Source organism: Rhea pennata, chromosome 16 (assembly GCF_028389875.1).
Source record: "Rhea pennata isolate bPtePen1 chromosome 16, bPtePen1.pri, whole genome shotgun sequence".
Taxonomy (NCBI): Eukaryota; Metazoa; Chordata; class Aves; order Rheiformes; family Rheidae; genus Rhea; species Rhea pennata.
The window spans coordinates 3,800,353-3,823,484 of NC_084678.1; the positions used below are offsets into that span (position 1 = coordinate 3,800,353).

At 57.4% G+C, this 23,132-nt stretch overlaps 1 protein-coding gene across 3 annotated transcripts; it reads left to right on the plus strand.

The window, feature by feature from the left end:
• The first annotated feature begins 13 nt into the window (after window positions 1-13).
• SNTA1 (syntrophin alpha 1) lies at window positions 14-20,226 on the plus strand. 3 transcript variants are annotated; one of them, XM_062588915.1, is made up of 8 exons: window positions 14-317; window positions 4,653-4,838; window positions 16,660-16,861; window positions 16,977-17,205; window positions 17,547-17,677; window positions 18,075-18,180; window positions 18,733-18,920; window positions 19,298-20,226. In XM_062588915.1, exons 1-8 carry the CDS (start codon window positions 56-58, stop codon window positions 19,365-19,367), a joined length of 1,374 nt encoding a protein of 457 aa, XP_062444899.1. In that variant the 5' UTR covers window positions 14-55; the 3' UTR covers window positions 19,368-20,226. The 3 variants fall into 3 exon arrangements, with proteins under 3 accessions (XP_062444899.1, XP_062444897.1, XP_062444898.1); XM_062588913.1 differs by having other exon boundaries at window positions 16-317; window positions 17,984-18,180; XM_062588914.1 differs by having other exon boundaries at window positions 17-317; window positions 16,998-17,205; window positions 17,984-18,180.
• The last annotated feature ends 2,906 nt before the right edge of the window (window positions 20,227-23,132 follow it).

Consider the following 23,132-nt stretch of genomic DNA (forward strand, 5'->3'; position numbering starts at 1 on the left):
GGAGCCGCGCGGCCCGGCGGGGGCGGCGCAGCGGCGGCCGCGGCATGCGCGGAAGATGGCGGCGGGCAGGCGCGCCCCGCGCAGCGGGCTGCTGGAGCTGCGCGGCCCCGGCGGGCAGTGGCTCCGCGTCCTGCTCACCCTTGCCGAGGACGTGCTGGCCGTGAGCCCCGCCGCCGGCCCCGGCCCCGGCGAGGCGCCGCCGGCGCAGCTCAACGGCGGCGAGCCCGGCTCCGCCGTGCCCGAGGCGCTGGCCAACATCAGGCGCACGGTGCGCGTCGTCAAGCAGGACGTGGGGGGGCTCGGCATCAGCATCAAAGGTGAGGGCCGAGGCCCGCGGCAGCGCCCGCCCGCCGCGGCGGGTCCCCGGCCGCGGCCCCGACGGCGGCGCGCCCGGCCCGGCCGGGCTCCGCGGGCGCCGCGGCTCGGGCACCGGGGCGAGCGGCTTCCCGGCAGCCGGGGACGGCTGCGCTCCGCGGGCCGCGGCTGCTCCGCGGGTGTGACCTTCAGCAGCCGAAGCAGAGGTGATGCACCTCGCAGGGGAGAGGAGTGTTTTCAGCGAGGGCTGCGAGACGGGGATTTCGGGAGAAGCGACCTGTTGCCGTCCCCTTCTCAAGACAGGATTCTGCAGCTTGGCTCCGTGTTTTCACTGAATGAAAACCATATGCAGGAGCAGAGCTGGTCTCTCTGATCCAGGGGGGAGCTGGGGTTCTCACGCCTCGGTCAGTCCCTTAATCTACCCCGACAGGAGATGAGGAAGGGCAAGGTGGGAGGTGTGAAAGCTGGAGTACGAAGGGGCTGAAGGATGTTTGTAGTGTGCTCAAGGAGTGGTGCTTGGGAGGCAGGCAGCTCCTGGAGAGCTCAGTGCCCAGAGCTCCAGGAGCCGGCTGGGTGACAGGCCAGCTTTTCGGGAGCCCCCAACCAGGAGCAGGGCTCTCCTCTCCTGTGTTTGGGACACTGCAGGGGCTGCTTGCAGCAAGTTGCTAGTGAGCCAGGGCTGGCAGAGCTTCTTCTCCCACAGTGACTTTGCACACGCTGGCACTTTCCTGGTAGAGGAGATGTCTGATGAAGCAGATGGGACATACAGGGTACCCACGTTACAGCAAAGCTGTCCCTTTGCAGCAAACAGAGGTCTCTGTGTGTTTGTCCTTGTCTCCTCAGTGACCCCATACCTGGTGGGCTGACAAATGTCCCCTTTAAGCTGCTGGAAAAATGAAGAAAATGATTGCAATCTTTGTAAAATCCTTGGGGATCTCCAGACACAGAGTATCGCCTAAGAGCTGGGGCATTAAAATAACACGCTCAAGCTTGAAGATGTCCGGTCTCAGAGGGCTGAGCAGGGAAGCCTTGTTGTTATAATTCTTGTTTTCCTTTCCACTGCTCCCCTCCTGAGTTTCTCTTCTCCTTGGTGATTTGCGTGAACTTTAGGCTGAAAACTTCACCGGGCAGGGATTGCATTTCTTCTTGTGTTTATTTTTCATGCAGCTCTGAGCATGTTAGAAATTCAGTGAAAGAAGGATTAAATAGTCAGCTATGGGCAAAGGTCTGTCCCTGTGCATGGGTAAGAGAGTTTGTAATTTAATGCAACGGCAGGCCAGTTTGCATGCTTGGTGGCCCATAGGCAGTGCTGGTGTGACTCTTACCTTCTGACGTGGCTTCACCTCCGGTGGTCAGAAGGAATTTAGCCTCAACCTCTTGCTTCCGCTTTGGCTGTACAAGTGCCCAATGCTGGGAGATTTTGTGATGTGGATGTCTGTCTGCTGGGATTGGATCAAAACACCAGCTTGCTTCTCTCATGCTGCTTGCTGTGTCTGCCACCATGAGATGCCTGAGATTGCCAGTGTTTCCTTTCGGGAAGTGTAAAACCCCCTTTGTGATAATCCCTCAGCTGCAAAGTTATTGCTAGTTCGGTGGCTCTCCTAGGAAAGGAGAAATGTTACTTGGTTCAGTTAGAAATTTATTTTTGCAGTGAAAAATATGGGAAAAACAAGCAGCAGTAATCCAAAATGGGAGCTACAAAGCATTACAGCTGGTCACACAGCTCTGAAGGTGACTACCACTGTTGCAGAGGGAAGGCATTACTCCTTCTTAACTGGGGTGGTGACACTTTCCCATTAAAAAGTAATAAATTTCTTGTAGTTTAACCTCAGACTTTACCACAGCAGCACGTACCAAGGAAAGTGTGAAAACAGCTTAGGTCTTACAGCTCTCTGCAGAGCAGAAGTGTACAGCCAGCCTGGCCCCAGGAGTCCTGGCCCCAGCCCCCAGGGCAGTTTGTGTTATCTGAGGACTCTTCACTGCAAAATGCCTGAGCGCCCCAGGGCTGAGGCCACAGAAGTGCCTCTTGCTTCTCTCCTTCCAGCCTCATCAAGCTTATATTGCTCCCTGGGGTAGCCCTGTGAGAGGGTGGGACGGGGCTGGCGCTGAGCAGCGCTAGGGTTGGGGCCCTGGGAGAGCGTGGGATATGGTTGGCGCCCAGCAGCCCCAGGGTTGGTGCTTACTCAGCCTGCTCTGGCTGACCCAGGCCTGGCCCCCGTTTCCCCCTTCCTGGGTGAGAGTGCGAGGCAGCAGACCGGTGTGCCGAAGATGCGACGTCTGCAAAATGCTGAAGAAATGCCTCCCCTTGGTTTCTGGTGCAAACAACAGCTGTGCTTTGTGCTGTGTGAGTGGAGGTGGCTGAGGCTGGCGTTGCTTTTCGCATCAGGCTGTTCTGGGGACACGGCTGGAGCCCAGGGGCTGCTGCTGCATCATGGGGTCAGCAGCCTGTGGGCACCGAGGTTACACTGAGGGTGCTGGGGCGGCTCAGGCTCCTCGGCCAGGCTGCACATGTCAAGCCACATCACAAGCTTGCTGAGACCTGGGCATGGCCCTGCTCCCTGCCCTGGCCCTGCGCATGCCAGGGAGCCTGCCCCAGGCAGCCCCGTGCGAGTGAGCTGCCAGGGAGCAGAGAGTGCTCTGCTCGGCTCCTGGCCTGGACACCATCCTCAGCCCTCAGTTACATGCTGTAGCCAGGTCTGGGTCCCCCTGAGTTTTGCTGCCCCCTTGTCATGCTGGGGAGCAGGTCTGTTTGCTCCTTGAGGCCTGCACATCTACAGCTGCTCTGGTAGGGCTGGGGTGAGGGCTAAGTGCCCTGTCTTGAGACGTGTTTTGGGTCACTTGGCTCCAAAAACCATGAGTCAACACTATCACTCCTGTGCTAGGTTTCCCGTTGCTCCAGTTGGGCTCTGTTTTCCATGGAAGAATGCGATGTGAGCTGTGCAAATGCCTGTCTCTTCCCTGGGGAATGACACTGTAAGCCAGCTCGCAGCCGGTGAAGCTGCTTCATCACTTCCACTGCCCGTCTGCTCGTTGCTTCTCCCACCTCTCTGGTCGTGGTTGCTCCCTCTCCCTTCGCCTAACTTGCACATAATTATTTTGGCAGGACCTAAAGTGGCTCGGTCAGGATCAGACCCTGCTGGTTGTGGTGTCATCGCAGCCAGACCCAAGCCACAGCAAGCGGCCTTCTGCATGAGGACGCTGACTCTTCAGTCATCCCTGTGGGCCCACGGTGACTTGTGCTGTGGCAACCCCCCGCCCCCACGGCTGCAGCCCTGTTTGGAGGGGACGCGGCTGGGTCAGGGTGATGTGCCGGAGCCATCAGAGAGCAGCACGCTCAGACTGCTGCTCTGGACCCTGGTGGGAGGCTCTCCACATCTGCAGCGTGAGCACAGATTAGGAATTGCTGCTATGAGGATCTGCTCAGCAGCTCACAGAGCCTGCAGAAGCCTCTCTGACAGCTGATAAGTGAAGCCCTCTGCTCCACAAGAGATCTGGCAGAGATCTGAGCAAGGAAATGCCTGTGGCACTGACTGCGAGCAGCCCTGGGGCAGCTGGTGATAACTTTGTGCTCTTAAACATGCTGCTGGTGTGCTAGTTGAGGTCACGCTGTCCCTCAGAGACAACTGATCATCTCTAAGATGCTCCGTTGGAGATGCTGTTCTTAGGTGTAGGACATCAGGTGCCTGGTGATCCCCGCCCTGCTCCGTACCAGTGCTTGTAACACTTTTCTTCCTGCAACAGGGCAGAGGCTTAAAGATAATTGCTGCATTGCTGTTCCTAAGCTCACGTAAAGAAAAGCTGCTCAAATCTCCCTGCAAGTTCAAAAGTTAATGTGCAAATTGATCTCCTGGAGCCCCAGTGATGTTTGAATAGCATCTTTTTAGGTTGAAGAATGGGGAAGAGCAGGTAAATAGGGTTTCTGTGTAGAGAGGAACAAATATCCAGATTGGTTCACTTCTCTCTGGCTCTTTCACTTCTCCAAACATTCAACTGTCTTACCTGTTTGGCTCATAAAGTTCTCAGAGCAGAGATGGTCACTGAACACGCACAATTAATAATGCAAATAATGAAATGGTTTCCCTGCCAAAATTGTTGAGGAGATGGCAAGAGTACGTGTTTGCTGTCAGAGTAGCTGCTGATTTCCTCTTAGTTTTTTGGAGAAGTTACCTTCATCTGCTGTCTAAAGCCTCAGTGGTAGTTTGTCCTAGCAAGGAAGGGCTGCGGCCTGGGAGAAGGCTGCACATTTGCTGAGGCCAGCTAGTGCCCACACACCCCTGTCCACACACACTTCTGTATGTGCACAATGCTCATAATTGCCTTTTCTCTTCTGTTTTAAGGTGGCCGAGAGAATAAAATGCCCATCTTGATATCCAAGATATTTAAGGGGCTGGCAGCAGATCAGACAGAGGCACTGTACGTGGGAGACGCCATCCTCTCCGTTAACGGGACTGACCTTTCGGAGGCAACACACGATGAGGCAGTGCAGGCTCTGAAGAAGACTGGCAAGGAGGTGGTCTTGGAAGGTAGGAGGTGTGGGTGCTCCTGCTCCCTCTGCTCCTGCGTGTGCAGTGACGTGGCTGATGTGCTTTCCCAGATGCTGTTTCCTAGCCATTTCTATTTTGGCATGCTAAACCATCCTGCCTGATGGGAGCGTGACAAGGACCCACAGTCCTAAGTCAGTCCTGGTGGGAGCAGAAACCGAAGCATTCGGGGTGGGCACCGAAGAGCCTTAATGTGAGGCAAGCTCGCCTGTGCTGGCTCTGCCGGCTGACCTGCACATGGGGTTTTGTCACCTGTGCCACTGCCATGGGGCTGTGCACCGCACTCCCCACCAGGCTGGGCTGCTGGAGCCGGCTGCGCTCTGCGGGACAGATGTGCACCGACATCAGGCGAGCAGGGTGCCCGCTCCGCCGCACCGGGGCTGTGCTGGTGCTGTGCTGGGAGCCTGAGGGTGGCACATCCTCTCTGTATACATATGAATTTTTTTTTTCAATGAAAAACAGTATGTGCAGACTGACTTATCTGCTTATCTGGAGAGCTGGAAATAGCTGCTGGGATGTCCCTCCAGAGATGGAGGGAACAGCTTGTGCTGCTCAAGCCACCGCTTGAAGCCCTGCTGTGCTGTTTCCTCTGCAGGCAGGCAGAGATGGGAGGTGTGGGGAGTCTTTATGGATTTTGCAGCTCTTTCGCCTCATGGTGCCACCCACCGAACAGTTCACGGGGCAATGATAAACTCTTTGGTTTTCCCATGATTTTCATTTAACTCTACATCCTTGGTTGGAGTAAGGCCACCTGGTTCTGCAGATTTACACCAGCGAGGAGAGTGTGTGCTATCACTCCAGCTCCTTGCTGGGAATGTTTCTTTCTGCTCTGAGTTTTCCCGGAGTGGGTTTCAGGCAGGCAGGAGGGAGCAGGGAGCTGAGGTGCAGAGAGGGTCAGCTCAGGAGGTTTTGAAACCTGGTGCTGCAAGTGCAGCTGCTGGAGCAGGCACCCCACCAGAGTGGCCGGGGGCAGCGGCAGTGTGTGGCTGCGCGTCCGCACGTGGTGGGGTGCCCGGGAGCGTGGGACCTGCGTCCAAACCGCAGACCCCTGGATCTGATGGCTAAGCCTGAAAACATCCCAGGGACCGCAGCCTTCAGCGTCCCATGGGAAGCCAAAACTGGACACCTGTCATCAGGAAGGGCTTTGTGCTGAGAGTCATCGTCGTAAAACCGCCCTTGGAGGGGAGCAGAGCTCTGCTGACGCCAAGCTCTGCTCAGTCGCTCCAGGCAGGTGGAGACATGGAAATGGAGCTCTTGTTGGTCCTAGACAGTCACAGCCTCCGGTTCCTGCTGCCTCGCAGGCTCCTGTGGGCTGGCACGCCACAGGAGTCCCCCCAGACCCTGCTTGGAAGTTGGGCTTAGGTGTGTTGGGACAAAGGGCTGTGGGAAGCCCAGACTGATGCACCCTGCTCTTCTCCTTCGAGGAAGATGCTTTTATCTGTCATAGTAGCTCTGGGCCTGCTCCCACCTTTGCTAATTGAGCCTGATCCTCTGGGAGGGTCCTTCCCTTGCAGCCAGTGGCAGGACAAGAATGAGGAGCCAGAGTCCTTGCCCTCTGGCTGCAGGCCAGATGGGATGGTGGCTCTTGACCACCCAGTCAAGTGGGCACTGGGATCTGGTGCAGATGAGGACTGTCCTGGGTGCTGCAGCAGAGCTGAGGGGATGTCTCTGCCCTCCTGATAGGTTGCTTGTGGCTAACTGAGACAATCTCTGTGCTGGAAACATTTTCCTCTGCAGTTGTAGGGCTGCAGATCCCAAAAGGAGATTTTTAGTTTGGGGAAGCACTCTGGTCTCCCCAGGCTTTGCCTGGGCCAGAGAGAAAGCTGCGTCTTCTCTTTCCTGCTCCTTCCCTAAACTATATCATCTCCAAATTTTAATTTTAGCTTTGCTCAGCCCTTTTTGCTATGGGTTCCTCCTCTCCTGGGAGCCGCAGAACCACATTTCAGTCTGAGGAATGTGCTGCTCTGCACAGCTGCTGGGAGCCGATAGTTGTTTTTTTTTCCTTTGACCAAAGAGAAATACAAGAACTTCTTTCTCTTGGAGTCTGTGAAATTCCTTCCTGGAGCCTGCTGTACCCAGACCACCCTCTCTCTGCTGTTTTCTTTTCATCCTGTGCTTTGGCTTGCGTTTCTGTTCTGCTGAAGGTCCTGCATGGGGTGAAGATGAGCTGCCCCTCCTCTGAAGAGCAGCTCCTCTTCCCAGACCTGCCCAACCTCCTCAACCTCCCCCAGAGCTGAGATGGAGGGAGGGCGCTGCGAGGTCGCCCTCCTGGGAGGCAGCTGCGTGCAGGGGCTTGGCTGTCCATCGAGCTCAGACGAGACCCTCTGGGCTGCTTAACAAATCAAAGCTCCCGGTGGTTATGCTTCAAACGAGAGCTAGCTAGGTTTGGTTCCTGTGATAACCAGCCAGAGCATCTCCGATTAGCTTGTAGCTGACACCGCTGGCCTCCTGCAGCAATGGGAGATGTTGCGGGGCTGGTGGGATGCTGGAGTGGGTTGGTGGCTCCTGACCAGGGGTAGCTCAGCAGCCGCTCCCTGAGCTGGTGAGAACCTGCAGCCGTGGGGCAGGGTCCAGGTGAGCAGTGCAGCCTGGGCTCCCCGGCACTGTCCTCTGCTCCTCCCCAGGGGGGAGCCCAGCCTTGGCCCTGCTCTCCCATGCGAGCCCTGCTCCTTGTTTTGGGCAGGTTGCTAGGAGGCCCAGCTGGGAGCGTTTTGCCAGCGATACCAGGCGTTCTTCAAGTCGCTTCTCAACTTCTGCATGCAGAGGCTGACTGCTTCCGCTGGTGTAACTCGGGAGAAGCTGGTGGGGGAGTCCCATTAACCAAAGCTGTAACCCAGGGAAAATGCATGCCGTGGTTATAGCTCTTCCCCCCTCTGGCTGTCCAGGAGCCTCCCCGTTCCCTTCCCTCCCGCACCAGCGTGGCTCAGAGGGGCCAGTGGGGGAGTATCCATCCGCAGAGTTGATGCGAGGACGAGCTATTCGTTCCTCTGCCCCCGGAGGTGAGGTTAAACCTCCTCCAGGGCCGGACGCACTTGTGCCGGCCGGGGAGAGGACTGCAGAGCCGGGAGCGGGGCAGCGCTGCCGAGGAAGCCCGCCGAGCAGGGGCAGCCCGCAGGGCGGTGAAGCGGGGACTTTCCTGCTCCTTTCTTGTGCTTGGGCTTGTTCCAAGGCTTGGCAAAAAGCAACACAAGGACCTTAACATCGAGCAGGCGCTTCCTGCTCCCCGAGATTTCCCGGCCGTGGCCCAACAGCTGGAAGCCAGCAGCTTTGTGAAAGGCGCCGTTTGTGCCGCAAGACGGGAAGGCAGAGAGCTGGTGGCAGCTCTCGAGAGGCGGGAGCCGGCAGGCTCGCTGCACGGGTCGGCTCTGCCAGGAGCCCCGCTCGGCTCGCGTGGGCGCCCGAACGGCAGGGCAGCGCCTCGGGGAGCTGCTGCGCGCTCAACCGGCTGTGCGAGCCGTTTTGGGCAGACGGGTGCACAGGCGGCCACAAAACCTCCCGGCTCTGGAGGCTCCTGTCCCACAGGGGCTCGAGCATGCTCGGAAACCTGATCGGACGCACTTCGCTTGGGCTGCACGGCGAGGCGCGAGCAGCGCCACGGCAGCACGCCGTGCTCCTGGCCGGGGCAGCCCACGAGCCACCGAGGCCAAGCTGCAGCGCCGCAGGCAGCGCAGACGGGCGCTTGCACGGCGTGTCTCTGCCATGCAAAGCCCGCTGGCCGAGTGGTGCGGTTGGGGGCTGGCGGTGGGGTGGGGAAGCGGTGCGGCCAGTGCTGGGTTCAGGTGTGCAACCCCAGACGGGGGTCCCGGAAAGGTGGAGGAGAAGGAAAGGTGCTTGGAGGCGGCAGGATCCTGGTAGCCAGAAGCAGGAGGTTGGTGCAGCTCAGAGCAGAGCTGTGGGCGACAGTTTTTCTCTTCCTCTGAGACTCCTTGAGATTTCAGACTTTTCTGTAATTTACAGTAAGGCAAAACTTCAAAAGTTTTCCGTCAACAAAAAGCTAAGAGAGCCATCTCCCTCCCACGGCAGCGTGGTGATTGGAGTCAGGGGGATGAAAGAAGATCTGCTTTGACCGCAAATTTGGACTGGTTCAACTCAGGGCCTGGAAACCGACCCCTGGCATTCCCCCAACTTTGAATTTAATTTCAGCTTCTCTATCATTCACGTTTTCTGTAATTACAAAAAATCTAATACTGGGAATTTAACACAGCTGCTTTCAGCCACCTTTCTCCTCTTGGCAAAGTTTGTTCTTGGAGATGTAGTTTTGAGCATAGTTTGCAAGAGGCATTTCAAAAGATAACAAAACTCTGTATTTCTCTAATTATGAAAAGAGGCAACATCAAAAGGCAACATGTGTTCTCAGAAGTACAGGGCAAAACAGTCTCCGGACTGGGAGCATTGCTCCTGGGATGTGGCCCTGAGCAGATCAGCGGAGCTCAGGCCATGAAGGAACTCTTTGCCTTGTGGCTGGGGTGGTTTGCACGCTCCTTGCATGGCCAGTGGTCAGGGAGATGGGCTCTGGTGGCTCCCCAGTAGTAGAGCTGGGAGTTAACACATTAATTTATTACAAATATCAGGAGTAGTGCTGCCTGTTAGATTTTACCCTGTGCTGCTGAACTGGGCTTGCAGATCCCTGGTGTCCTTGTTGATCCTTGCTGGCCGAGCATGATGACATGCAGATACCTCTCTCTGCATCTTGCCAAGATTTTTCAGATGTGCCAAACTACTCTCTTGATATTTACACAAGGAGTTTGCCTGTATTTATATTACACTGTTATTTTGGGGAGAGTTGCTCAGTCTTACCTTATTTTTCCCCATAGTGTTTTGTCTTGCTTTGTGTCCAGAGAGCCTCTATGGCAGGGGAAAGGTGAGTAAACACCCTACCAGCTGCCTGGGGAATGGCTTCTGTGTGAGGACAAGCAGTTTTTCCAGGAGTAGTTTTTCCAGGAAAGGTCTCTGTGCTGTATCAGCCTGTGGAGCAAACTGCAAAGGGCCGGGAGTAACAGAAAAGATCTGTGGCTGGACCTGTGTCTGCAGATGTCTCACCTCCATGGGTGGTGTAACTCGGAGTCTCCTGCCTGCAGTGCCTGGACAGCTTCTCGTGCTGTCACAGGTCTCTGGCCCTTTCTTGGCCAAGTAATAGCTTGGAAGTTTGAAATTCAGAAAAGCTGAAGGGGGGCAGGAGGGAGAAGGCAGAGCACTCAGGTTGCTCGGCTTTGGCGCACTAATTGGATTAAATATGGGAAGCCCAGGCAGTTGTGGGGGTAGAGACACGCGCATGGTGTGAAACATAAAATGCCCAAAGAATGGAGCTGGACCGATGGAAAATAATGCACAACATGAACTGGAAGGAGGTTTTGAGGCAGCAGTGGGTGGTGGCTTGGATTCGCTTGCTGTGTGATCTCCCGAAACAACTTGCGGCTTTGCTGCAGCTGGGGCCAGCGGCTGCTGCTTTAGGGGCCCCAAGCAATGCTTTAGGGGCCCCAAAGCAATGCAGCGACCGTCCCGGTGGGACAGCACGTGCGGAGCTGGGGGTGAGACCTGGGGAGGCACAAGGCCCGTGGCAGCCCCTTCCCCGCGCCCTCCCTCCGTGCTGTTATGGCCAGGGCCGCCCAGGCTGTCAGCAGCGAAGGCGGCTTTGCGGGATGCCCCGGGGGGCAAATGAGCTGGGGCGAAAGGAGGCTTCTGCCCCATCGCTGGCGCCAGGCGGCAGCTCCCGGCTGACGACGGAGGATGCTCCTTCCCACTCACTGGTGCGCGGGGCCGCTGCAGTCCCCTGCAGCGCTCGGAAAGCACCGTCTCTGGCTGCCGCTTCCCTTTTAAGGAAGAGCCAGAGGCTGCGTGAGAAGGAGCCAGCAGCTCCCTAGGCACGGGGAAAGGCCGGGTGGCGTGTGCCCCCCGCATGCCCAAGGCCCCCAAGGGCCGGTGGGGAGACCCCTGCAGATCCGGCAGCAGGGAACGGCTCGCCGGCACTGGGGGGTGTCCTTGAACTAGAGGAAAGCGTTGGGAGCGCGGCCCAGGAGAGGTATCCCTGCTCCTCAGCTGCAAGCGAGCCAAGCTGCTTGCGTCTGGCCGTTTTATCTGCTATATAGTGGGATACTTTAAACTGGGCTCTTGCAAACACAAGCCCCTGAAGCCAGCTTTCCCCTCCTCCTGCTCCCTGTGCTCTTCCCTGTCCAGCCGGGCAGAGCTGCAGTCTGTGTCTGAGCCAGGCTTTGCGTTTCCAGTTTCCACTTCTGCAAAGCAGTTCCCGTGCAGTGATTTGTCTGCGGCTGTTTCTGGAGCTTTGAGTATCCCAAGGACGTTGGAGGAGGAATTCGGACCTCTCCTCCTGCGAGGGAGGAGGGGCAGTGGAATAATCAACACCCCCCAGATGCAGCTCCTGCTCGGAAAACAGGCTGGACTGAATGGCTGTGCACGCGCCGGGCGCATGCGTCGCCACCGCCGAGGCGGGGGGCTCCCCCTTGGAGCCCAGGCTTTCTGCCAGCACGTGCAAACCCTTCGACAGCACCCTGCAGGCACCTCGCAGCGCTCGGGGAGAGCTCAGCCCGGCCCCAGAAGAGTTTGGGCAGTGCACGAGGCTCAGAGGCACCGAGGGGCTCAGCAGCGTGCCTGCCGCATGCCTGACTGTTGGCTGCTTTGCGTGAAGCAGCTTCTTTGCTTAGAGGGAGGGAATTAAGCATAAAAACATTGAGGGTAGTTTCTCTTCCTTCTTCCACTCCTGACTACTGGGTGCTTTCCAAGCTCGCTGCCAGGAGCAGGCGGGGAGGCTTGTGGCGCAGATGCTGCACGGAGCTACGCGCCCGCTGTCGCGCCGCTGGGGAGTGAGGTGCCGCGGGCACCCAAGGGCAAACCCCCCGCAGCCCGTGCACATTTGCTGACATCCATTTATTTCGGCAGCTGAAGTTGGTCTGTACTGAGTTCACCAGCTCCCTGTTGGCCCCAGTTTTATTGTCCACCCCAGGACCTCTCTGCCTGGCTGCTAGACGCCTTCCCGTTGGGTTGTCTGTTCACAGTTGGAGCTCTCTGAGTTGAGATGCTGTGCAGATGCCACTGGAGAGGTCCAGGCTCTCAGGAGGAAGAGCCGAGACCCATCCTATCACTGACTGGTAGTTTAATCTCATACCTCTCCACGATGAATCCACGTTGTGATCTTTAGTGATGCGGTGACCTTGCTGAAGCAGAGTGCCAGCCTGTGAGGGAAGCTGCCCACAGCTGGCACTGCTCTTGCAGAGTGACCTGCAGCGTTAGTGGTCAGCACTGCCTTTCACACCTGCTTTCTGGCTGGAAGCACGTAAGGAGAGCGAATGGTCGTGAAAAGCAGGAGGCCAGCCGAGGCAGAAGTAGCCCTAAAGGGGATGCTTACTTAACGCGTCCAGGAGTGTTTCTTGTGCCTCCTGGGTTTGGTTATTAAACAGATGAGAGCTTGTGTGCAAACCTCCGCTTCTGCTGACCATCAGTGTTGGATCTAACAGGTGAGCGCTGAGCGAGGGGTGGCCAGGGCAGCTGCGTGCCCTTACGCTGTGAGCGCCCTGCGCCTGTGAGAGGAATAATGGCGAAAGGTGCCATGATAAATGTCCTCGTCCATGTGGCTCCTTGGCAAAGCCCTCCAAAGCCGGGAGCTCGATGTGTGGTGCACAGCATGTTACCTCTGTCTTGAGAACAGCTGGAAAGTTGCTTCAGGCTCTCTCGTCTCCCTTGGAAGGGATGCAGTGGTAGGGAAGGGATGCACTGTCAACCCAAGGAGCAAAAATACAGATTTGAACATTTTTTGCTGTTTTCTGGAGTGCTAAGCAAAAAATGACAACTGCAGTATAGCAAGGGAAGCAGGACACATCTCAGGCCTCGAGGTAAACTTACGGGCCCTGTGCAGGTGATGCTGTCTTGCAGGTCAGCACAAGTAGCTCATTGCTTGGTTTGGGGTACGCAGGGTCCTCGAGCGATCCCACATACTTGGGACACCTCTGGGCCATCTGTGCTCTCTGCAAAGGGAGCCGGTTGGGCACACAAGGCCTCAAGAGATGCTGATCTTCTCTGGAGACTTCTGTTCTTTGCCACTTCCCCAAAACCTAAAATATTGCTCAGTGCAAACCTGCAAAGCCCCAAGCAGTTAGAAGGTCCCGTTCCTCCCCTCTCCTTGCCGGGGAAGCTCAGCAGGGATGACCGTTTTGCACTGCCTCCGGGGGCAACATCGCTTTAGGGGCTCTGCAGGTTTGGGCCGGCAGCCACTGAGGCTTCTTTTCCTGCTGGAAGTAGTTTTAAATCAAGAGCAGTGATGCAGTATTTCTGCTGAGTGATTTTTGGAGTGGTGCTGACTAACAGGGAGAGTGCAGCCAGCCTGGGAGCCCAAGGACTGTAAAATGTTAATTAAATAAAAAGAATCTAGTCTAAGAATTACAGTTGCCAGTAGCAGAGTTGATACATAATATGGTCCGAGTCACTTGCTTTAATGAGATGAATGTAATTAATTAATCCATTCAGTAGCAGACTATTTTGCTGTAGTAAAGACTGGCAGAAGTTTAAGTCCATCCGCTATAAAAACAGCAGGATCGCCTTTGGTGCCCCCTCTCACGTTCACGCTCCTCTTCATGACTGCGTTGTCGGCTAGTGCATGGTTAATCGTGACCTGGGATGGCACCTGGATGCTGCCTGAAATTCTGTCCCCTGCGAGGACTTATTTATTTCCCCATGTGATCCAAAGCAAATTGGTCCCCAGAAATAGCACAGCACCGCTGCTTTGGAGACGTCTCATGTCCTTGTGCAGCTGGCTCCGTGAGTGGCAGCACTCCCCGTACCACGTGCTTTCTCTTGCTACTGCAACGGTCCCATGAAGGCTGTGGCCTGGAAGGTTGTGAGGCTCTTTCCCCCACTGCAGGGTCATCTCCCATGCTGCTCGGTGCAGGTGCCTCCAGCTGGGCCACCAGCCCTGTTAGCCTGTTGGTCCTCTCCAAAAGCAGGCCCCCAATGTCCCACTTGACATATTATGAGGGGAACTTCTTGCCAAAGTGCCAGTTTGGTAGCCTGGCTGTATTGCATTAGAAACACCTTGAGTTAGGTGTTAGGATCTTGAGGTGGCATCCTGGATTTTGGAGGCATCTTTGCCCTTAGCAGGGCTACTGACACGAGACCCTGGCATGGGGGACAGCCTGCCAGGTGGGCTGCCACCAAGCGAGGGACCCTCCCTCCCTGCTCCTCCAGGGCCAACTGGAGGACACGAGAACCCACAAGGCTGGGACACCCTCATTTCGCCCTTGATGGCCAGGTTACTCCAAGAGGAGTATCAGCTTTGGAGAGCCTCCTCGTTGCAGAAATGTCCCTGATGGGGTTTGGTCTGACTGCGGCTAAAACGAAGTGGTGCCTTTGGAACACCGGAGCTGCCTGTCCAGAGCAGCTTGCATTTCAAAGGCTGGAAAAGCAGAGCAGAAATCGGACTGCAAATTGTCCGGGGGCGAGGAGAGAGCCAGGCAGCCCCAGGGCTGCTCTCCGGGGCTGGCCATGTGCCCGGTGGCCACGCGCCCGCGTCATAGCACAGAAAGGGGCAGGCTCGCTGAGCCCCACTCCGGGAAACTCCGCAGCCCCGTCACCTGCTTCGTAAGGACGGAGAGGGACGGAGAGTCCGCTCGGCGCGCCTCTGCCTGGGGGCAGCCGTGTCGCAGGCACAGGCAGCGCGAGGGGCTGAGCTCGGCTCCCTGCGCCCCCCTTCGCGCCGCGGCGATGGAGGGGGAAGCGGGTGCTGCTGGGGCCACACCGAGCCACGTGCACCCCGGAGCTCGGGGCTGCTGAGACGCGGGAAGCAGCAGCAGGCTGGTGGGGGTGGAAAGGTGTCCTGGGAGGTGTCCCGCACGCGCGTGCCCTCGAGCAGTGCTTCCCCGCGCCCCGACAGCGCTGTCCTCCCCTTGCCCCAGGAGCCGAACCCGCTCGCTGGCCCGGGCTCGGGGACGCGGCTCCTGTTTCAGAGTGTGAGCGATATTTTTTTGAATGTCAATTTGTTCCCCGGCACCGGAATAATGGCAGGTCCCGCTGCCAAGATTAATGACTCGGGGCAAAAGCCAGAGCAGCTCGAATGCCCAGGCGCGAGAGGCGGCTATTTATAAAGCCCGCTGCCGCCTCCTCTCTGCCCCGTGCTGCGCCGGTGCCGTGTAACCCGACCCACGTGCCGCGGCAGGATCGTGTCCGTTTATGGCTCCGGCCCCACGCGGGCGGGCTGCGGCTGGGGAGGGGTCTCGGGCGGGCATGGCTCCCTGGGACACCTGCGCCGCCCGGGGACAGCACGCTCCCGTCTCAGGGCAAAAAGGGAAAGAGGCTCCGTGACCTCCCCTGCCCTGGTGCTGCTGTGCCCAGGAGAGCCAGGGTGGCTGGGTGGCAGGACCTCCCCAGGCAGCAGGACCTTCCCAGGTGGCAGGACCTTCCTGGGTGGCAGGACCTTCCCAGGTGGCAGGACCTTCCCAGGCAGCAGGACCTCCCTGGGTGGCAGGACCTTCCCAGGTGGCAGGAGCTCCCCAGGTGGCAGGACACTCCTGGGTCATCCCTGCTGTGGCTTGGGATCCGCAGTGGCACCAGGAGCGAGCCCATCGCCTGCTCCTTTTAGCAGGGCCACAGAGGTCCGCAGCGTAGGACCATGAACGGTCCGTTCCCTTTGCTCCCACTGGCCTCTTCGCGGCTCCCCGACTCCTCTGCACTCCACCAGAGCTTTTTGGCCCGGGCTGCAGATCAGTCTTGAGAGCTGATGACCTAACTTTTCAGATGAAGCCCTGGGGCCCCATCAATTCTCGGCGGCTTTCATCTCCCCCTTCCCCTAAACCTCCAGAGCTGGGCTGTGGTACAAACACAACTCCGAGGGCTCTGGCCTTAAAGATGGTTTCTTGTCCCTAGATCATAACTAATCAGCCAGGGGTTATGTGAGCTGCACAAATGCAGTTAAAGGCTTTGCCTGGGGCCAAGCCATGGTATTTAGGAGCTATTACTACTTTGTTCCCAGTTGGCTGGTGGACTGGCTGTACCAGCACAATTTGGTCTGTGTAATTTTGGCCTGGGATTGCTGCCCATTCCCCGCCTCATGCCTCCCTGTGCTGCCCCGGCTGACGGGGGGACCACATTGGAATTGGATCTGTGAGCTGAGCCAGGTTTAAAAAAAAAGGAGAGGGGAGAGAAAAGGGCTATTTTTAGCACCGCTCGATTCCCTGCTGTGGTTAGCAGCACGCCCTGCGCGCAGCCGAGTCAGCAGGGCTACGCTGCGGGGGGACTGCCTTCGGAGCAAGCGTCTAAGGGCCTTCTCAGGGCGGCCCGTCCTGGCGCTCATGCTGCCCGGCTGCTCCCGTACCGGACCAGACCCGCTCCTGCGCGCATGTTTCCCAAGCATGACCAGCTTCGGGAGCAATCCCGTGCCGCCGGCCCCGGGCTGGGAGCCTGGAGTGCGGCTGCTCCGGGCACGCCCTGGCTATGAGCCACCCGGGCTGACGAGCCCGCGCTCGCGGCAGGTTTGCCGTTCCTGCTCTGTTGCTGCATGTTGGCAGAGCGTGCAGGTAGGGAGGCTGCGCTGGAGGCTTTCTCCCGCAGGGAGTTGGGCCTCCAGGCTCGCTGCCTCCAGCATCCTTCATTTCCAGATGTTGCAACATGTTCAAATGAAAAAGGGGGGAAAAGCCTTTGAGGCTGCTGGAAGTCACCTCCTCCCCACAGCCCTCCCTGCTGTCTGGCGCCCCACGGTGCGATCCAGCGGGCAAAGGACACGCTCAGCCCCACGGTCCCCGCGTGCTTGCCCTCGCGGGGTGCCCAGCACGGTGCCCTCAGCCGCGGCCGGTCTCCCTTGCAGTGAAGTACATGAAGGAGATCTCGCCGTACTTCAAGAACTCCTCCTCCGGGGCCACCGTCAGCTGGGACCCCTCTCCCACTGCCTCCCTCCAGAAACAAGCTTCTCCCATCCTCTCCCTGCGAGACCTCAAGGAAGGGAAGAACCTACCTTTAAAAATGTGCTACGTGTCACGCAAGTGTCTCCCGAGCGACCCAGAGCACAGGTAGGGCCAGGCCAGGAGGGGCTCGGCTGGAGCTGCCTCTTCCACCCCGGGGCGGCTGGTCCTGCACAGGGGAGTGGGGCAGAGCTGGCCGTCAGGGCCATGTGGGTGCCAGCAGGTCTCCGGTGACCCTCTGCAGATACCTGGAAGTGTGCTCAGCGGACGGGCGCGTCCCCCTCTTCCTGCGGGCGAAGGATGAAGTGACGGCACAGTCGTGGTTCAATGCCATCCAGGCCAACGCCAACGCCCTGCTCCCCAGGGTCAAGGAGGAGCTGCGAGCCCAGCTGGCCGGCGCCGGCGTCGCAGCGAGTAAGGACATCAAGCATGTCGGCTGGCTCACGGAGCAGGTAACGCCGTGGCCGGGCGGGATGTGCCACCCCCGAGCGGCAGCAGGGAGGGGGGTTCTAAGGCTCAGGGCCATGGGGTGATGGGAGGTGGCGTGGAGGGAGGCTAAGGCAAGCGAACCCTCCTTGCCCCAGCGCCTCTCCTCATCCTGTGGGTCCAGCCCTGAGTCCAGCCACTGCTCCAGGCTGTGGCCCACCTGGAAACGTGCATTTGGGCATGTGGACAGTGGACAAGGGGGTGTGGAGCTGGCCAGGGTGGTCCCTGAAGCAGCCCCTGGTGTTGTCCTGTGCTGGCAGGCTCCTGGCCGGACCCCACTGTGTCCCGCTAACCCTTTGCTTCTCAGCTCCCCAGCGACGGGACGAGGAACGTCTTGGCCATCCTGACCGAAAAGGATCTCCTCTTCTACAACAGCCTCCCGCAGAACAGGGACGCTCTGAACAAGCCGACGCACAACTACCCCCTCATAGCCACCAGGTGGGTGAGGCAGACCCGCTCTCGCAGCCCGCCATGGGCAGGGGCGGGGGTGCGGCGCACGTACGTGCGCTTTGCAGAGGTGCAGGCGCAAGGCGCGGTGCAGGGCGCGCAGGGCGCGCGGTGGGGTGCGTTTGCGCAACACCCTGCGCCCGGGCTGCGCGTGTGCGGGGGTGCGCGCGCCGTGCCGGGCGCGCAGCGGGCCCACGCGCGGGGCTGCAGCGCCGCCTGCCGGCCGCACGGCGCGGCGCGCAGCGGGCGCGCAGCCGGGCGCGCAGCGGGCCCTGAGGGCGCTGGCGGTGCCGGCAGGCTGGTGCACTCGGGCCCCGCCAAGGGCTCGCCGCTGTACGACGCCGAGCTCTCCTTCGCCCTGCGCACCGGCACCCGCCTGGGCGTGCAGACCCACCTCTTCAGCCTGGAGACCCACCGCGACCTGGCCACGTGGACGCGGATGCTGGTGGACGGCACCCACAGCGCGGCCGAGCTCGTCCAAGAGGTCTCCACAGGTGAGTGGTGGAAGGGACTGTGGACCACTTTCCCCTCTACCCCCCACCCCACCGTGGCCAGGTGGACGTGCCCCGCAGTGGGACATCCCCCATGGCAGGGCAAAGTGGTGCCCAGAGCAGTGGTGTCATCCTGGTATGTGTCATCCTGGCTCATCCTGGAGCTCAGCTTTGCAGCCTTGGAGGGATGTAGAGCAATGGTGGTGGGTGTCCCCCGCGCCTGTCCCTGTGCCTGGGATCAGGTCCCCAAGTGTGTAAACCATTCACAGCACAGGGTGGGTGGCAGTGGGAGCTCAGGGAGAGCTGCCCTCATGCAGGGATGTCACTGCTGAGGTGCTGGTGCAGGTTCAACTGAGCCCTCTGGGAGCTGCTGTCCTGGTCATGCCATGCTTTGAGGCACTGGTCATCAGCCCCGCGATCACTGAAGTTCATATGGTCATGCAAGGGCCTAATGGTGCCTGGCTCAGTCAGCTCCTGGTCATCCAGGAGGTAATCAGAGAAGACTGAGGCAGGTGCTGGTGGGACCGTATGATTCCTTCACCTCTTCTCCTTCAGCATGCACATGGAATGGGCAGGACTGCACCCTGTCCATCCACATTGACAAAGGCTTTACCATCTTCACCACTGAGCCTGGGCTCAGCAAGACAATCCTGCTGCAGCAGCCCTTTGAGAAGCTGCAGATGTCCTCTGATGATGGCACCAAGATGCTCTACTTGGACTTTGGTGGCCCGGAGGGAGAGATTGTGAGTTGACTTTATCCAAGGCTTCTCTCATGCCCTAACTTCCCCCACACTCCTGCCAGGCCCCCTGGGAGGGGAGTTGGAAAAGAGCACCAGCATCCTACCTAGCACCTATCCTTTCTGGCAGAAGGCAGGGGGAGAGGGTTGGTGTCTTCCTGCTGCTCCTAGGGCTGTGCTTCCTCCCCTCCATGCTGGTGTTCCATGGCCCTTCACAGAGCCCAGTGAAGCCATGGTTGGGTTTAGGAGGCTCTCGGTGGTTCCCAACCCCTCCACAGCTTCTTCATGGCATGCTTTAGAGCTGTTCCCATCCCAAGGAGAAAGTTGATTGCACTGAGCACAGCCCTTACCATTACACATGTGCCTCCAATCCTTTCTTGCAGCAATTGGACCTTCACTCCTGCCCCAAAACCATTGTCTTCATCATCCACTCATTCCTCTCGGCCAAAGTGACCCGGCTTGGGCTGCTGGCGTGAAGACAGAGGAAAGAGCCAGGCAGAGCAGTACTCAACACCTCCATGAGATCTATGCACCTACAACTCCCTCCAGGCCAAACCAAACCAAAAGCCATCCAGATGAGATAAGAACCCCCTGGTCATGCCACAACAGCCAAGGAAAAACACTAGCCGTCCAGAAAAAAAAGCACTGCTAGGGCATCTTCTGGGCAGCTGTAGTCAGAAGCCACTCTTGGACGCAGCACCAGGACTTCTCTGGTCCCACGTTCAGCAGCTGCTCTGTCCCCTCCCGCTTCCAGCACCATCTCTCATCAGAAGCTTTAAAAGTGCCCAGTGGAGAGCCCACCTTGACCGGCCATGCGATCACTCTAGTGCCTTGTGAGATGATATTTTCTGTACAAAGAATCTGTTTGTATTGATGTTTTATATTTATATAGCCCAGTTAAAGATGCTGATGTGGCCGCTTCCGTCCCCCTGTTTTAAGCGCCAGGAGAGTCCTCGAATGCTGTAAAGAGAGCAAATGTGTCTATCCCTCCAGACACGCCTTTTAGAAATGCAACGGCTGGAGACCTGAGCCAAATCCATACTGCTTGAGAGATGGGAACTCCAGAGGAGCGCTCCATTTGCCAAGCTATTCAGTATTGTAGCTGATGATAGGAACCATTTTTCTTTGATAAATTTGGATGGTTCTCTTTCTTTTGATAACTCCAGGATCCAACCAGGATCATTTTACTTCTTGGTTTGTGGGGGGAGGGTTGTCAGGTGGCTGGTGGGAAACAACTTGTTTTATGAACCAAAAGATTCCGCATGAAAATTACTATTTTTTTGGGTGAAATAAACATTGCAGATCACAAACAGTGGGAGCCAAGATTTGTCTCCTCTTTTGCTTAGAGAAGCAGAAACATTGTAGAAGGGAGATAACCTAGACTGTGCCTTGAGGTGTTTCTGCCAGGGGATTAAAGGGAGTGAAAGCTTTTGCTTGGTGGCCATCAGGTGTTGCAGTAAGTCAGTGGTGTCGATTAGGCGTTGCTGGGGTCTCTGTGTCAGGATTCCAGATTGCGACAAAAAGTCTTTTAAAACTTCCTGATGAGTTATTCGAGGCAGAGCCTGGCAAAGGGGATGCTTCAGGCCTGCATCTCCTGCTCTCCGCCATGCTGAGCGCCTCCTCGCAGCGGGGTTGGAGAAGGCCGTGCACTGGCTGGAAAAGGTGCCGGGGCACACTCAGGAAGACGGTGTGGAGTGGCAGGTTCTGACATCTGTGAGAAGGAAGTCTACTTTAGTGGTCATAGGAGGGATTGAGAGAGTCAAGATGGATGCAGTTGACCCAAAATGCTGGGCAGATCACATTGCCTTGATTTCCCTTGTCGTTGGAGACCCTTGCTCGCTCTTTGGCAAATACTGGGTGGATTAAAATAGTTTTGTTTGTTGCTTTGCGATATTTAGCAGAGGACAGGAGGGAATTCATGAATGCTGCCGCTACCTATGGCCCAACATCTCCCCCCATGAGCTAACATCTCATTGTCTTTTTTCCTAACACTGGTTTCAGACGGCTCTCAACATTTTTTTTTCTTTCCCTTTCTCAAATGTGAAGTGCCGTCTGGCTGGACAGTAGTAGATGCTTTGAGTATTCCCTCACCATGCAGCTCTTGGCGGCAAAGTCAGGCTGTAAACCCAGTCCGTGCGGTGCGTTTGTGGTGTCCCTGCGGGAGTCCCATTGGCTGTGCGCAGTTTGCGGCACAGGCAGCGTTTACAGAGTGGTTTATTTACGGAGTGTTTCCTGAACTGACTTTGTCTTAGCTGGGTGCTCTCCGCTCCCTCCTGGGGCTTGACGGCTCTCCCGAGTGCTGAGCTTGCTGGCTGAGGGGCCACGCAAAGACCGCGTCTGCTCTACATTTCCTAAAGCCAGCGGAGGTGCGTTCACAGACGAGGGTGCTACCAACCACATCAGAAACGCACAGAAATCACCAAGATCCTGGACAAAAATTGACAGGATCTGGCAGCGTTTCATGCTCCAGTGTTACACCTCGTCCTCACAAACGTGCAAGGTGAAGCATCGATGCTGTGTGCGGACACGGTCCTTGAAGCATCTCCAGGTTCTCCTGGTTAGCAACCAAATTGTGTGCGATGGAGTTGTGCTGCGGGCCCAGACAGCCCACTGTTGCGAGGGGACGGCGCCGCACCGGTGCCGCGAGCTTCGGTTTTGAGCCCGCAGCATCCTGCAGAGCCTGGAAAAGCATCGCCTGGTTGACAGAGAAAGAAGACGGCAGGCAAACACAGAGGCGGCTGTTGGTATTGAAATCGGTCTTGAGGTTTGGGAGTTTTCTGCCTACAGCCAGAGAAGGAGGCAGGTCTCTGGGAAAGCTGCCTCTCCGGAGCCCCTTCTCCACCAGGAGGCTGGCCTGGAGCAAGACATTTGCATATTTTAATGAAATGGGTGATTTGAAGACACTTTCTAATGGGAGCGGAGATTTGTTAGCCCGGCACCTCTGGGTCAGCAGCGTGAGCAGAGCTCTCAGTGAAGCATCTGCAATGAGACAGGGACATTGCTGCTAAATGACAAATTGTGAGTTAACCTTTTCCTTTTCTCCTGCCCCGTACGTGTATGTCAGGGAGCCTGGAGTCCCCTGGGAAAGCAAATAGAGTTAACTCCGGGGAAGGCTAATGCTCTGGCTGCAGGTAGTAATAGCAAATAATTAGCAGTAAAATAATAATATTATTTTTAATGATAATTCATATATCCTGTTGTGCTGTGTGAACTCGTTCCCAGTGTGACACTAATCAGAGCAGTGGGGTCCGTCGGCAGCGTCGCTGGCCAGGCTGCTGACTGCAGCCAGCGCTCCTTTTGGAGGCTTATTTGAGGAAGGAAATTCCTATTTTCCCTAATCATCTGTGTATGTAAAATGCTGCTATTTGGGTGCTCATTAAGTGGAGGTGGCACTTCTAGACAAGGACGCTGCTAGCCGCTGGGGTTCTGCTCCAAGGAGACGAGCCAGCTTGCATGAATCTCAAAGCACCAGGCAGAGACTGGAAATTAATAGTTTGCCTAATGAAGGTGAGCTGGTCCCTGGCAAACGAATCAGGTGGGTGGATGCAGTGGCTGCATACGCAGCTAAAGGGCTGTTGGCATGGGGGGCTCGTGCACTGGGGCTCTGGGGGAGCATGCCCCTGCTAGGGGACTGTGTGCTGCTCGGTGCCCAGGAGCAGCCCATCTGGCGGGGAACTTGCTTTGGGATGTGCAGAGCTGCTCCCCAGAGCGGAGCGCCGATGCCCTTGCAGCAGTCGGGATGCATGGGGGCGGGAGGGGGGAAGCAGGGCATAAGCTGCAAAAAAAGGAAAGGAAAGCAATAAAAAACGCAAATCATCTGCAGACAGGAAATACATGCTATTTGATCAAGGAGAAAGAACTGCTACAGCTTACTGGGTCCCCTTTGCCATGAAGAAATTGGCCTTCTTACGCAGTACGTAACCCTCAGCTGAGCGTGAGTTTGCCTTCCAGGAAAGCTGCCCAGGGCCACGCAGCTGTTCAGCGGCCCAGGAGCGTGCCACGGAGCCGGCGCCTGCCGGAGCGTGCCCGGCCTCTGCAGCAGAAGCCTGCCCTGCTGCAGGTCCCGTCGACAGCCGGGACCCTCGCCAAGGAAGCTGCAAAAGGAGAGTAAACCGCTGAAGTGGAAGCTTATTCTGGCTAACTAGTTTTCTCCCTGCACAAAAGTCGAGAAGCCATTCAAGCCAGAAAACTGAGAAAGATCAATTGCACGTCTGCAGC